The 15,044-nt window shown below is 43.6% G+C and overlaps 1 protein-coding gene across 1 annotated transcript in view; it reads left to right on the top strand.

The window, feature by feature from the left end:
- The window catches only part of Znf521 (zinc finger protein 521), a 288,531-nt gene that overhangs the window by 246,621 nt on the left and 26,866 nt on the right, over nucleotides 1-15,044 (top strand). Inside the window, 2 exon segments of the mRNA XM_028876663.2 lie at nucleotides 11,898-12,029; nucleotides 14,410-14,525. Of these exon segments, the coding sequence (XP_028732496.1) occupies nucleotides 11,898-12,029; nucleotides 14,410-14,525 (248 nt within the window).

Here is a 15,044-nt window from a genome sequence, read left to right as displayed (position 1 = left end):
AACCCCTTCCTCCATCATCCTCCACCTCAGTGCTTTGAGACAGGGTCTCTCACCGAACCTGAAGCTTGCTTTTTTGGAAGATAGACTGGCTGACCAGGAAGCCTCTGGGATCCACCTCTCTCTTTGCCATCCCACATCCCTACCCCTAGCAATGGGCCTGGTTTGAATATAGATGCTGAAAATACAAACTCAGACCCTTGGCTCATATTGTAGACACTTTCTCCCGTGAGCCATCCTTCCAGGTGCAAATTCATTTATTTTTTTTTAAATAAAGGTTTGATGGACCCTTGGAGTCCTGGGTTGAGGGATGCTTGAATTCTTTTGTTGGTCATAACTGTAACACATCCCCATCATGGCATAATAGTTATTTATCTCTTGTTTCAATCATTTCTCATCATTTAAACAAGTCCATACTTACCTTCTCCTTAGGACCTCTTCCAACCTTGAGATCTCCAGTATTTAGCTGAGTAGATGAGTTTATCCTCTCTTATTCTCCAACACTTTTTTAATTTACTGATTCACCAATATTTTACATTTTTTGAAAAGCAAACTGTCCTTGAGTCTGTCAGGGTACTTGAGCTGGTCAACAGTACTCTATTTTGAAGTGTTTATTAGAGTATTTAGTAAGTGGATGATGGCAAAGAGTGTCCAACCAACCACCTTGTGCCTTTACAATACTGTTTGCCACATTGCATTTCGATTTCTTTGAACACTGGGAACATTTCTTGGTTTTGGAAACATGGAATCACCTTAGAGTAGCTTTATGTCATCTACCATTTTTCTCAAGTATAAAAGCTTCATCCAAGACATAGCCTGCAAAAAGGTACCGCTGCAGATTCCCACACTGCGCACCGGGTTTTCTTTAAATGTGTGGCTGCAGTATTTTCCTTTGCTAATATATTTTGACATCTCCTTGTTGTAACCTGCTGTTCTCTTTAATTGCTTATTGTTATTAATTATATAGTGGTGGTGTAGTCGGCTGCTTGAGCCACTTGGCTGTAAAGAAATCCATTCATCATTATTGCTGTTGGAGCTACAGAAAACTGCCAGCATTCTGCCCAGAGATGAATGCTGTGTGCTTGCATCCAGTAAGATTTGGAATGTTGACCAAGTCTTTCTGTCTGCTGCACTTCTCATCTGGGCTGGCAACACTTTTCTTTGCTCTGTCTCTGTTGTTAATTCTGTTTTATTTCATTGGTTTTGTTGAGTTCTGCTGCTTTAGTCCTTGGTTACCTGCCTTTTCAGTGCAGCGGATGTGTTCTCAGTACCCGACTCTGTGTCCGGTCTGAACAGCTACCTCTGTTTTCTCCCAATGTCCTTCCCTGTAAATTTTCCCTCTTGAGAGTTTCCTGGTCATAACACTCCTGCTTTCACAGCTTTGTTACTTATGCATCTCAGTTTAAATCATTGGTGCTGGTTGGATGGTATTTTGATCCCCCACCTTTCTGAGAAAGTGATCATGATAGATACCCTTAAAACAATAAGGCCCCTTACTCAGACAGTCGATCAGATACACTTAGAATCTTCGGTATGTGCAATGGATGGATGGATGGATAAGTACTTGTGCTAACCTGAGGCTGTGGGTTTACCCACATCTTGTTACTTCCTGGCAGCTGCAGCTTCTTGAAGTCTGGACATAATTTAGGATACACAACCCCACAGCTGCCTGTGTCTCATGGAGCAGCCAGACCAGTGTGCCCCTCTGCCTTCTGGCGGCATGACATTAAATTCACACTAGTTAAGCTAACTTAAATTGAGCCTCCTTGAACCTTCCTAAATAAAACTAGTGGCCTTAATTACAGTCAGGCAATTTAAAGGTTATGGAGCTCTAACTAGTACCGCAGTATATCACTTTAATAATGCACAGGAAAATTTCTCTGAGGGGTGGCATCCTCTGATTAGGAGAATGCAAGTTTCACATTTCCAATAAACTGTTTTTAGAAATCTTACTGAGTTTATGGCGCCATTACCTTCTTCTGTTTTTCAAGGCCAAGTTCCTGAGGTCACACCAGTAGAAGATAAAAATGCAGCTCGTTTAGGATGCATATAGGATTGTGATTTTTTTTTTTTCATATTTGCTGCTTCCTGGTTTCCTAACATTGCTTGCAAGTGGAAGAGGCTAAGTCCTTGGGAGTCAGAGAGGACACACACACACACACACACACACACACACACACACACACACCTTCCACCTACACATGCCATCACAGACGCAATTTGTGGTTTGGGATACATTTAGATTCTAAACACCATAGTAAGCCAAAGATTTCATCTCTGCAATAAGTAATCAATCAGATAGTTTCTTATGAAATAGTTTCTTACAAGGATGATTAGCTTCAAAAATGCCCAAGTAGAGGTTGGAGAGGTGGCTCAGCAGTTAGAGCACTTGCTGCTCTTGCAGAAGACTCAGGTTCAGTTTTTCTTTACCAACATGGCGGCTCACAACTGTCTGTGACTCCAGTTCTAGGGATCGGACACCCTCTTCTGACCTCCAGGCATAAGGCATGTGTGTGGTGTCCATACATACATGCAGAAAACAGTCACACACATAAAATAAGAGTAATTCCATCTTAGCGGTTAAGAGCATGTACTGCTATCCAGAGAGGACCAGAATTTGATTCCATCTCCTGCATGGTGTGTCTGAACATTTACCTGTCACTTCTGCTTCAGCTGGCACCTGTACTCGTGTGTGCCTACCCACAGATGCATACACATAAACATAGTTAAAAATGTTTTAAGAATACCCAACTGTCTTAAACCCGCAGATACTCAGGATAACATTGCAGAAGCCATCAGACCTCACGCCATCTCTTTGTCTGATTTGTATTTCTTTTGCTGTCTTGTTTTTTTTTTTTTTTTTTAAATCAGCAACAGTAGCAGGCTGTGCTTTCTAGCAAAGATAAACAGCTTTTCAGTGTTTGGAGACTTTTTCCACATAGCTAGTGGCTTTATGCCAAGCAGCAGAAGATTTTTTTATAAGAAGGAAAAGCAGAGGCCCTGACCCTTGCTGGAAACTCAGCCCAGCACTGTAGAAACATTCCTAATGCGGCCCATGTCTGGTTCACAGTTCCCATGGCTGGCCCACCACCGTGTGGGGTAAGGTTGACAGCTGCACCTCTCAGTTCTCAAAGATGTTTTCCCCACAGACATAACATGCGGCAGGTTGCTGCATGAACTGTCCTCTTCCAATTTTACCAACGTGTGTTTGAGATTTATCTTCCTTCCTTCCTTCCTTCCTTCCTTCTTTCCTTCCTTCCTACCTTCCTTTCTGTCTTTTTCTCTCTTTTATTTTTTATTTTATTTTATTTTGCTTGTTGTTTTTTGGTTTGTTTTGCTTTGGTACTGGAAGGTAAATTTCCCTGTGCTGCTGCCGGTAGAAAAAGACCCAGATGCAAAGACAATAAGATTTAGGTATTTGATGTCAAACAAGAGAATTCTGCAGGCTAAGGGCATGATAAATCCATATGATTGTTTTAACTAATTAAAAGAATAGCACCTTGTTATATAAGGGTATTAATTGTTAAGAAAGCTTGTTTAGGCCCTCAATATAGTAAACTGTGTGTCTTGTAGGCAGGGGAACCTAAATTCCATCTCTAGAACACATGTGTTTTACCAGGCATGGTGACACACCCTTATAACTGTTGGACTAGAACACATTTGTTTTACTAGGTGTGGTGACACACCCTTATAACCTTAGGTCTAGAACACATGTGTTTTACCAGGCGTGGTGGTAACTTCGGGGCTAGAGAGGTGAAACAGATGCCTGGGGCTAGCTGGCCCACCACCTCTACTTAGTAAGCTTCCAGTCAGTCAAAGGCCCTGTCTCAAAAAACAGGGTACATAGAGTTCCTGAGGAAAACAAGGTTGACCTCTGGCTTACACACACACAAACACAAGTACACACAAAGGCACACATGCACACCTGCACTCATGCACACAGAAATACATATGGCCATACAAATACACACCAAGAAAGAAAGGAAGGGAGGGAGGGAGGGAGGGAGGAAGGAAGGACGAACACTTGCTTATGTATCATGTCATACAGTATAGAGACTTCTCTGTGACCTGTGTGACTCGTGTGCCCTCTGTTACCTGTGTGCGACTCATGTACTGTTCTGGGGTTGGGGTGTGGATCAGTGAATTAAGCATATCCTTCCGCGTCCTGCAATACTGTATGAACTGGAGGATAATGCAACGGAAAACCCGGTGCTGCCTTAGTTTGAAGATGCCCTGGGCCGCCATTCAACTCTCCCTGAGGACAGTGAAGTGCATTCTTGAGTGGTGAAGACCCTGTCTCTGATCACACAGGACACACTATGCAAAATGCAAGTCATGGTTTGAACTTGGCCTTGTGTCAGTCTGTACTTTCTCTTGGAGAGAGAAGGAGAGAGAGAGAGAGAGAGAGAGAGAGAGAGAGAGAGAGAGAGAGAGAGAGAGAGAGATCAGAGAAGCACTCAAAATCAGGAGAAACTTTTTCCAAAAAAAAAAAAAGTTCCTTCCCAGTGCCTCTTCATGGAAACCGAATGCCTTCCCACCTGCACAGCGGAAAAGACTCGGCCAACGCGTCGTTCACAAGAAGCCGGATTTCTGAGAGCAAGAGGTGTCTGTGCAGACCTCACAGGTGCCTCTCAAGCCCCACTGCTCTCCCCACTCCCCGCCCTGCACTTGTTTGCATGGATATTGTTCTTCTGTGTGTGTGGTGGTGGGGGTAGCAGGTACATGTCCATGTGTGAGGGGACCAGAGCTCAGCCTCAGGTGTTCTTCAGGAGCGTTCACCCGTCCTGTGAGAGAGAGTCTCTCCCTGGGACCTGGGGCTCTCTGATTACTCTCGGCTATCTGGCCGCTAAGCTCCAGAAATCTCCCTGTCTCCACTCCCTTATCACTGGGATTAAAAGTACATGCTTCTATATCCAACATTTTTTAAAGAATTTTTAAGTGCCGCTCCCCACCCCTGTGTGTGTGTGTGTGTGTGTGTGTGTGTGTGTGTGTGTGTGTGTGTTACTCACAACAGTTCAGGTTCAAGTGCCCACTGAGATCTGGTGTCACATCTCCCGGGAGCTCAAGTTACAGGCAGTTATGATCCTCATTATGTGCGCTAGAAACTGAACCCAGGTCCTCTGCAGGAGCAGTATGAACTCCTAAGCACTGAGCCTCGTCTCCAGCCCTCGTATCCGACTTTGTACCTGGGTTCTGGGGAATCAACTCAGGTCCTCAAGCTCCTGCAGCAGACACTGACTGAGTCATCTCCAGGCCTCCTTCTTCGTGTGCTTAACAATGCTTTCCCGTGGGTAAAATGCGGGCATCTCTGAACAGGAGTTTCCCTGGAGAAAACTCTTTCTCTCGTAAACTTCTGTTGTTTAACCAAAGCATTTAAGAGCAAAGTTCTCTCCTTTCAAGTCTGTCTGGTAGCACCCTGTGTTTTCACCGAGACTTCACCTGTGAGGCCCATGTTCAGATTCATAAGGAAGAAAAGGCTTTGCTAGAGGTGCCAGGGCCTTGCTCAGATTGGAGAGTTATCTTAGTCTGTGTGCTCATCCCAGCCCCCACTTGTGCCAAAACAGGGCTGCTGAGTCCTCCAGGTTAGAGGAAGGCCACCTTTTCAGTGTTTCATTGTTTATCATTTAAATGACATTCCAGTGTTTTCCTCCTCCATGAGCATATTCTAATAGGTATTCATTCACACAACAGTAATAATAGCTGAGGCGTTGGACGATATTGCATCTCAGAGCATCTAAAATCCCCCTGCCTGCCTTTCCCACCCCTACCCACCTGGACCCCCTGCTAGTTTCCAAGCTGCTGATGTTTATGGGGCTCTAGGCAGCCCCTGGGCTCTTTAAAATCTGCTGGGTACTATGCAGCCTACCCCAGTTGAATCATTTCCTGCTCCTGTCCTGCTGATAATGAGAAGTTCAAGACAGGAAACAACAGTGTCAGTACCAATGGCTTTGCTTAGAAAGTCCAAAAGCATTGCAGCTTTTAGACTACTGGCAAAAAAAAAAAAAGAATCATCAGGACCTGAGTTACATGGAGGCTTGCACCTCTCAGGTCTCTTCAGAGTACTGTTGTAGCCTGGGCATCAGGGATGCATAAATAGCATTTGGCTTTCCTTGAGATGCCGGTGGCTGAGGCACTTTGTGTATAGAGGGTCACCATCTGGGCCACTGGCTGGTCACTCCCATTCTCAGGACTCTTCTCTTTTTTTTTTTTTTTTTTTTTTTTGTATTGTATTGTAAGAAGTCTTATCCTTAAAATCTCATTTCCCTCTCTTAGTGGTTTAGGATTCCTGACCGAACCAAATATCACCATATTGCCAGTGAGAAAGCTTTCAGAAAGTGTCCGCCTGTCTTCAGGCAACTTCATTTCCATGTTAAATTCTTCCAGAGAATAAATAAGGCCAGACTTTCTAGCTGGTGTTAAGGGGGAAGAAGGTCTGTACACTGCTCGGTCCTCTCCAATTCTGCCTTACTCTGCGCCTTAATGACTAATCTGCTGGCGGACTTTGCAGCCTAAGTCATGTTCTCCACTGCCAAATTAGCACCTTGGTGTGTTTATGTTACAGTTGTGAAATATGTGTAGTGTGTAACGCAACAAATTACTGTGGCCAGAGTGCCGTGGACCTGAGAAAGAATGGGACGGCTGCGTGCGTGCGTGGCAAATTGCGGTGCAGGCTGCCTATTTTTCTAGCCCTGGTTTCCAGGGTGAGCCGGTGTAGCCGAGGGCTGGGTTTGTCGTGTCTGCCTGTGCTTTGTTAGTCCTCAGACCCCTGGCTTATAAATGTGCGCTTGGAAATTAACTCAGGGAAGAAGGAAAGCACGGCGGGGCGGGGGCGGGGGTTGGGAATTGGTCCAGGGCATAGTTTTCCCGGGTTTAAAAAATATATGTGTGTAAGCATAGAGTGGCGCACACATTTGAACTGGGGGGACAAATTACTGCTGCAGGGCATCTGGTTCCTCGGCTTGGATTCTGAGGGTAGAGTTCACTCCCTGTCAGATCAGAGTTTTTTAAGGATGGCTTCTGTCGCATGATAGTGTGGGGTGGGGGTAGACTTTAGCCTATAGATTTTTGTAGAAGAGTCTGGAGGACCCTTCCAGCCCTTCTTGAGGGTAAATAGAAGGGGTTCTACTTATAAACCATTAAAATTAGTCCCCAGTAATGGCCCTAATGTTGATGAGATGATGTAAAAGGGCCCCCAGTGATTTCTAAGATAACAGCTTCATGTAACTCAGCCACTGAAGATTTGCTTGTAGCTTCTCTGGATTTTTGTTTTTTTATTGAAGGAAAAGGTGTATAAACATGAAACACATTGTCACATTGTAGGCTGTTGAGGAGGCTGTCTAAAGCTTTTCTGAAGTGTCAGTGTCTTGTGTTAGACTTGGTGGCCCTGTATTGTGTTTGGTCATGTAAATGGTGACTGTTAGCTCTTTGCTGAATCGAAACTGATTAAGAGTTCTGTGGGTCCTGAGTTGACACTGGACAGAAAGAACCACTTACCTTTGAACCGGCTCTGATTGAAACAGCGTGAGTGTTTCCTTGGAGCACAAAATTCGTCACAATTCATCACGTTTCTCAGGCAATGATGTTGCACACCAATTACATATGCAGACTCATTCCTTGAAACATTTAATATGGGAGTAAATATTTACATGAGTATCAGACTCTTATGTAGACTTGATTCTTGTTTACATTTATGTTCACACTTACATAAAGATTAGCGAATGAAAATAATTGTTTTAGCTCTCATTTCTATATGTGTGACATTATTTCTCAATTATCCTCAAGCGTCCATGGTTCTCCCTTGCAGTAGGTAGCCAGGAAAGCTATTCATCAGCCGCTAGTATGTGCTCAGTAAGGAGAAGGCCAGGCTGACCTTTTGTCCATGTCACTGGGTAACACACAACTGCCAGCATGCAAGATTTGTGCATTCCGAAGTGAGCCAGGCTTGGAATGAACATTCTTCTTTGGCTGGGAAATTTGCACTCTGCTTTTAGTCTCCCTTTCCTAGGACCGATTTCTGTTTTCGTGTTCATTTGACTGGAATCCGTCCAATCTGAATGCACAGCGCTTGTGTTTTCTCTACTCCATCCTATTGCTCATTTCCCATCAACATTTTAGCTACAAAGATTCCAGTGTTGTAATCAGTCTTTATTAGGACACAGAAAGATCTCTCTCTCTCTCTCTCTCTCTCTCTCTCTCTCTCTCTCTCTCTCTCTCTCTCTCTCTCTCTCACCCTCCCTTTTTCTCACCTTCCCTCCCTCCTCTCCTGTCCTTCCCTCCTTCAGAGTAACATGCAGAGATAAGTGACACTTACTGTAGAAAGTCTGGGGACTACAGATTAGCAGAAAACATGGGATGGAAGCATCTAGAAGTTTCATCCAAAGATCCCACCTACAACTCTTCATAGAAAAAAAAAACAGGTCTGTGCTAGCCTATTATAGCCTTAATGAAATATTGTAATGGTTATTAAGTCAATTGACTCTGAATCTCTTTTTAATAAATGAGTCAGACTGTATTATCCAATTACTGTCAGCTGCTACCTTTCCAGAAAGGAGAAACGGTGATTTTGATTGAATTTTTAAGCTCTTTGGCACCTTTAAAAAAGAGAAAGCAAGGTGCAAGTTCTGGCTTCAGGGTGCATCCCACTTGAAATTGAAATTGGAGGTATTGATAGTACCGTGAGCATCAGCTGCAGAAACAGCTTTTTCAAGGAAATGGCTTTAATGCAGATGTGGCCTCCACTTTGTGGGTTTTCAGTTCTTTAACAGTGAGTGCTGCTGTTGACCACACAGATGAACACACAACTCCTGAGGGCAGATTCAGCAGGGTCTCTGGATGACGCTACTTTTGAGAGTCTCTTATCAAGAAGTTGTATTGGTGTTCTCTTATCGCTGTCCCTCCTCAGAAGAGAAATACGGAGTTTAGCCAGCAGTAGACATGGCTGCTCTGGTCCCTGCTGTAGCCCCTGGGCTCCTATGTCTAAATTCTGGCTTTTCAGCTGCTGTCCCCTATTCGGGAAGATTGTGGCGACTTCAGGAAGCAGAGGCTAGCTATGAGAAACGTGTCACTGAGGAGCTGGCCTTGGGGAGTTACCCCCTGCTCCGCCACCATCCAGGGCCTCTACTTCTTGATGCTCCCAAATGGAACAAGCACACATCCCTAGCTTCTCCGTGACCAGCTGTGCTCCTCTAAACCGTGGTCCTCCCGGAAGCTGCTCCTGCAGGCCTCTGTCACAGTGACAACTGAGAAAGTGTCTGAATCAGTCCGCCACCCTCTTGTCGTGCCGTCGGTCCTACAGTAATGATCCGGAGTGAGGGTGGGAAGAGCGTGGGAGAAGGAACAGACGAGAGGATGCTGAGGGTTCTGTCCATCTGCAAGAGCATCCCTCTGTGCGTACTATTAGCTGAGGAGCAAAAGAGATGTATTTCTCTGCTACTCAGATAACTTGGAGATCCGTTTATTGGGGCGAGGGAACCTCACTGTTTAACCTACAAATAGAAGGAAATTGGACTTGTAATAATTTTCAATACTATAATGTGCTTTAAAACTGTAACAATAGCTCTGAAAAACGCTTGATACGATTGCTGTCATTGGTGCCCCTTAGTCATTCCACAGAGGGTAGGACCTTGGAAAAACAAGTTGGTGCCAATAACACACAAGTAATTCCATGACCGACTGTCGCTCTTCTTGATTCATTTGACTAAATTTAATTTTTTTAGCTTTTGAGGTACTAGTGCTTTACTCTGGGCTTGAAAAAGAGAAAATGGGTGAGGACATTTTCCTTGCACGCATACAAACATATCTTGTTCATTTTTCTTATTATTTTGTATACAAAGTGTGTGGAGTCAAAAAGGAGAGTGTCACGTTAAAAAGCTCCTAACTTGCATAATTCCCTGGGTGTACATATAAGACTTCAGCAAGACTGCTAACAGTCTGATTACCCAAGAACTCAGAAAAGCTGTTTCATGGCTCATCCCCATGGCTACACCTGGCTGCTCCTTGGTTCTCATCAACAAAAGTAGGGAAAGAGGAGGAAAACTGTATTAGTTGCTACTTTTCTTGTGTGCACTTATTGAGCACAATGTGGAAAAGCAGACATAATTTTTAAATGGTGTTTTGAAATTAAAACTATTTAGTATCTTCTTACTATTCAAAATGAAGTTATACAATATTTAGGAAATTTTAAAACTTGGCAAATATTTCTAGTTATATTTGATGATTCAGTGTTTTTATATCTCTTAATGACTACAATCTGGGAAATTTGGGGGACTTTAGGATTTAAAAGAAAGGAACAGATTTTAAAAGAAGAAAAGAAAGAACAGTTGATCTTATCTAATCCCTAAAGCTCTTTGTATAACCCCGTAACGTGTCAGTAGGCACAATTAAACTTCCCCTTACATAATTATAATCAAGGCGCTTGCTGCGCCACCCAAATACAGAGTGGGTTTCCATCTCCTGTGAAATGGAGGCTGTACTGGGGCTTAATTAGTGCTTTGCTCTCTCCTTGTACAAATTCCTGTCCTCTGCTTTGGAAGGCTCACACTTAAGTGAGAAGAAAGATTAGGAATACAAATAGAGTGATTTCGCTCCTAGTTAGCTAATAATAATTCGCTTTGTAATTGGGCCTTCGTATTGCCAGATCCCAACCAGGGAAGCACCTATGCGGGAATTTGCCTTTGAATTGGGGAAATGCCTTTGGACTTTACATTTGCTGTTCCCAGGGTGTAAAGATATCTTACACTCCTGGTCTTAGTGCGTCTGACAGAGATGCCTCTTAGGAATATCTCTAACTTTTGCAAATAGAAAGCAGGCGTATAGCGTAGTAAGGGCGTAGGCTAGAGTGTAGCCTCTGACTTCTGCTCTTCCTAACAAGCCATCCTGGGGATAGCAGGTGTATGTTATGTCATAGCCTGTCTATGAGTTCATGAACCCTGAGGCCAAACTGCTGGTCTCAGTTCTGGGTCCTTTAATTATTAGCCCCTCTGACTCAGAAAACAATTCTAAGTTCTCTGGGTCATGGCTTCTCATCTGTTCAGTGGGTGTAATATGGCATTCCTCATGACTTGTTGTGAGGTTGAACGGATCTGTGTTTGCAGACGTGTCTTCAGCTCGGGAAACACAGTAAGCTGTGTCATGCACCAAGTTGTTAGCTTTAGTGAGGGCGATACTGTCTAGCTAGACCAGGAACTGTTAATTTGGCAACTGTCAGCCAATCAAAACATTTCTTCTACCATCTTATGATAGCTAATAATCTAGAACTTGTCAAAAGTGAGCCTGGATCTCAGAAAAGTAGAGACGAGACAGGTAGAGGCCAGGGGCAAAATCACAACTGCCAAGCAAAGTTAAGGGATCAGTGACCTGGGGTTGAATTATGATGGGCTGGGAACGCAAAGCCGAGAAACGAGCACTCATCGAGTGCCGATGAACTGATGCTTCAGAATTGCAGAGCATCTTGCGGCAGTAGGAGTCTGTGCTAGAGGAACACCGGGAAAACCTATGGACAGGGGTAGAAGAAGCTGTACAGTCTTCTGGGCAAGGCAGCGGGGCCAGAAGCTGTTCCACTTTTCCCTCTGTTCTTTCTCTTAGGCCTTTGGAAATATAGAGCCCATCAAATCATGATCATTCAAGTGGAGACCTTGCTATCGATACACTAAAAGCCTCAAAGTAAAATATGATTTCTGATTATCGGCTTCTAAATTTTAATGTTTAATTGCTATAAACTCAATAATAATGTAAGATGGTCAGAAACTACGTGTTTAGGGATCAGGCGTGTTCTGGGTGGTGTAGTTATGCACAACTCCATATTTATATTTGGTGGTGGCAAGCGCTTGCCATGAGGGTACCCTGGGTCTGTCACGGAGGTGGTGGGTTTCACCTTTTCTGTCGTGTGTTTTCCTCCGCAGATGAGGGACTGAACCACGAGTGCAAACTCTGCAGCCAGACCTTCGACTCCCCGGCCAAACTGCAGTGCCACCTGATCGAGCACAGCTTTGAAGGGATGGGAGGCACCTTCAAGTGCCCGGTCTGCTTCACAGGTGAGAAACTTCTCAGAGCCACATCAGAGCCTGGGTGTGTGCTCCAGCCCGCCACGTCCTTCCTCCCAACCAGGCTTCCCACTGCTTGGCCTTTTACAGCAACGGCTCCTGTTCAATTTGGGGGAAGATGTTTGATTTCTGCTGATTAGCATTATTGATTGCAGTCTGCTTTAGAGGCTGAGCCGGGCGGGAAGGTTAACTGTCAGGATGAACAAATGGCATTTCAAGTTCTCGCCCAAGTTTACACTTATCCACTTGGAAAATGACGTCCATGTTGGGTTCACTCTGCTTCCTCTCGATGTTAAAAGGTTACCAAGGCCACACTGCCTTTCAGCATCTTGATGTTCAAATGAAATTGTGATCCTGGTGCTCCACATATATGTGACCTCAACGTGGAGACTTTTATAACATTTTCATGAAAAGTTAATGTGTGTGTGTGTGTGTGTGTGTGTGTGTGTGTGTGTGTGTGTGTGATTGAAATACTCCCCGACTTCTCTGAACTAGTAAACAAATTAAAAGAGATGTTTATTTCTTGTCAGATTGGATTTTAAAAGTTCATAGAACTATACAATTTTAGGAAATCTTTATTAAATATTACAGTGGTACAGTTGTCAGAGATAACTACAGAGAGAGAGAGAGAGAGAGAGAGAGAGAGAGAGAGAGAGAGAGAGAGAGAGAGAATCAGAATTTATTATTAGAAGTCCATGGAAGCTGAAGTATGACCATACATGTTTCTACTGCTGCCCCAAGAAGGTCAAAGCTACTTAAAAAGTCCTCAGTGATTATTTTGCATGTGTCTGGGACTTGGTGGCCAAGTCCATCAAGAGAAAAAATGTGTGTGTAGAAACAGAGCTACAGGTATCTTGCCCTCAAAAGTAACTTCTTTGTTTGCAGGGCAAAATCACAGGCATTGATTATTTACCCTCACTGCATCCAGCCTATAGGTTTATGTTCTATAATAAAATAGAAACACAGGGCCACACCCATTCACACCTCAGGCTAGTCACACCCTAAGTATGTTGATTACTATGCCTTTAACACGGGCCTTCACACACCCATTTCATCTGCTTATCCTGTTTCTTTTGTTTACTCTTCCAATGTTTTATTTTATTAAAGCTATGGTTACACTCTCACTCTGAATATGAATTTTAAGATGCAAAGAGTCAAGAATCCAGGTCCTTTGTCCAGGTACCTAGTAAGTCTTTATACAGGAAGACTGGATCAAGTCTGCACAATTAATAATAAAGTAATTCTTTCGTGTTGCAGCCAGAGCCTCATAAAGCATATGAAGCTGTGTGTGCAAACCTGCATAGAAATCCCACTTTTGTTGTGCTATTTAGCTGTGTAAGGAAGCAAAGCCACATCAAGAACAGTCTGGGTCTCTGTACAAATGGATGTGATTGTGTTAGTGTATGTTGAAGTCATTCGGAAATAACAATTAAGAAAAATCAAACCTTCCTTCCAATATGAAGCATGTTGGGTGCAAAAGGAGAACTGAGAGGTTTTTTTAAGGTAATGAGAAATGTGATTAAAATGTATGACTCACAAGAACAATACTGTAATATTATAGGTTGTCTGGCAATTAGAATAATTTTAATGATCAGAGTGGAGCCGAAGTCAAACGGCAGCATCTTTAATAAGTCCTTTCCCTGCCTATACAGATTAATATTGTAGATGCAAACTTTTTTAGGTCACAGTGCACCAGGCATCCATCAGAAGTCAGCTCTGCCAACCCAAACAGCGCCTCTGGCATATACAATTTAATTATTAATAGTATGTCTCCTAGGTAAACTGTTACACAGTCTTAGGGCCTTGTTTTGTAGTCATTAAAATTGAACATGTTTATATTATTGAAACCCTTGCATTCCGTGTGTAGACCGAGTTGATCTTAAAGTATCCAAAGAGAATTTACCTGCCGTTCTGCTGCACATTTATAGACAGTGCCCCAGAGTAGCTGGGGGATATAATTTTTAGCATTAACACATTTAAATGGAGAACTGTTTGCTAGCTATAACTTTAGGCAAATGCAATAAACAGGGTTTGGGCAGCCATGATTTCTTAACCTGTAGGTTGCTGCAAAGTAGGAGTCATTTCTTATGAGACAGAGCTGTGTATTGAAAATTCTCAGCTTTTATTTTCAAAGATTAATAGGGGAGCAGGGCCTCCATAAACCATTGCTTTGGAGCTCTTTGGGTTGCACTGGGTGCTGGGTAGAGGGCATGCTAACAAAGGCCAGGGCCCAGCCATGCGCAACTGTGATCCTGCTCTCCCCAGACTTCACGAGCCAGGAGGTGTGACACTGGTTCTCCCTGCTGCCTGTTGATGGCGACTCGTGGGCTCAGCGCACAGTAACCACGCTCCCATCTCTTTGTCATTTCAGTGTTTGTCCAAGCTAACAAGCTGCAGCAGCACATATTCTCTGCCCATGGACAAGAAGACAAGATCTACGACTGCACGCAATGTCCACAGAAGTTTTTCTTCCAAACAGAGCTGCAGGTAATGCCTCCTGAGGAAGGCTGGGACTGAGCCCGCTTGGCACTCTCACAGAGCATGTTAACTATGGATTCAGAATCTCTCTTACCCTGGGCTACTCTGATGCTCTTATATGTTTGGGGGCAAAAAGAAAATTAGAGACCAGATTAATAGACACCAAAATAATTTTGCCTCTGGCTGCTGTCAATCATAAAAAGAACTAGAAGAGACCTATAATTGGACCTTCTGACCCAGCATGAAAGATGTAGGGGTCAGGTTTATTGGACTGCAGGATCATTCACCTCACTTGTCATAGCTCATTCTCCCAAGTCTTGTTTTATTCATACTGTTTTCCCACTGGGAGCCATGCTGGATGGATATCCAGTCATTGTTGTCCAGAAGGTTGAACATTGGAGAGTGAGGGATGAAGGGAGGAGGAATGAAAGAAGCTATACTCTTTCTTGTCCAGGATGTATTTGTTCCACATCAGGCAACTGAATAATTACTACTGAGACCGCAGCTTTTAGGTTGAAATCTGAGCAC

The sequence above is a fragment of the Peromyscus leucopus genome, chromosome 19, assembly GCF_004664715.2.
Source record: "Peromyscus leucopus breed LL Stock chromosome 19, UCI_PerLeu_2.1, whole genome shotgun sequence".
NCBI classification, from domain to species: domain Eukaryota; kingdom Metazoa; phylum Chordata; class Mammalia; order Rodentia; family Cricetidae; genus Peromyscus; species Peromyscus leucopus.
Note: the sequence above shows the minus strand (reverse complement) of the source record. Positions and strands in the feature narration are given on the sequence as shown.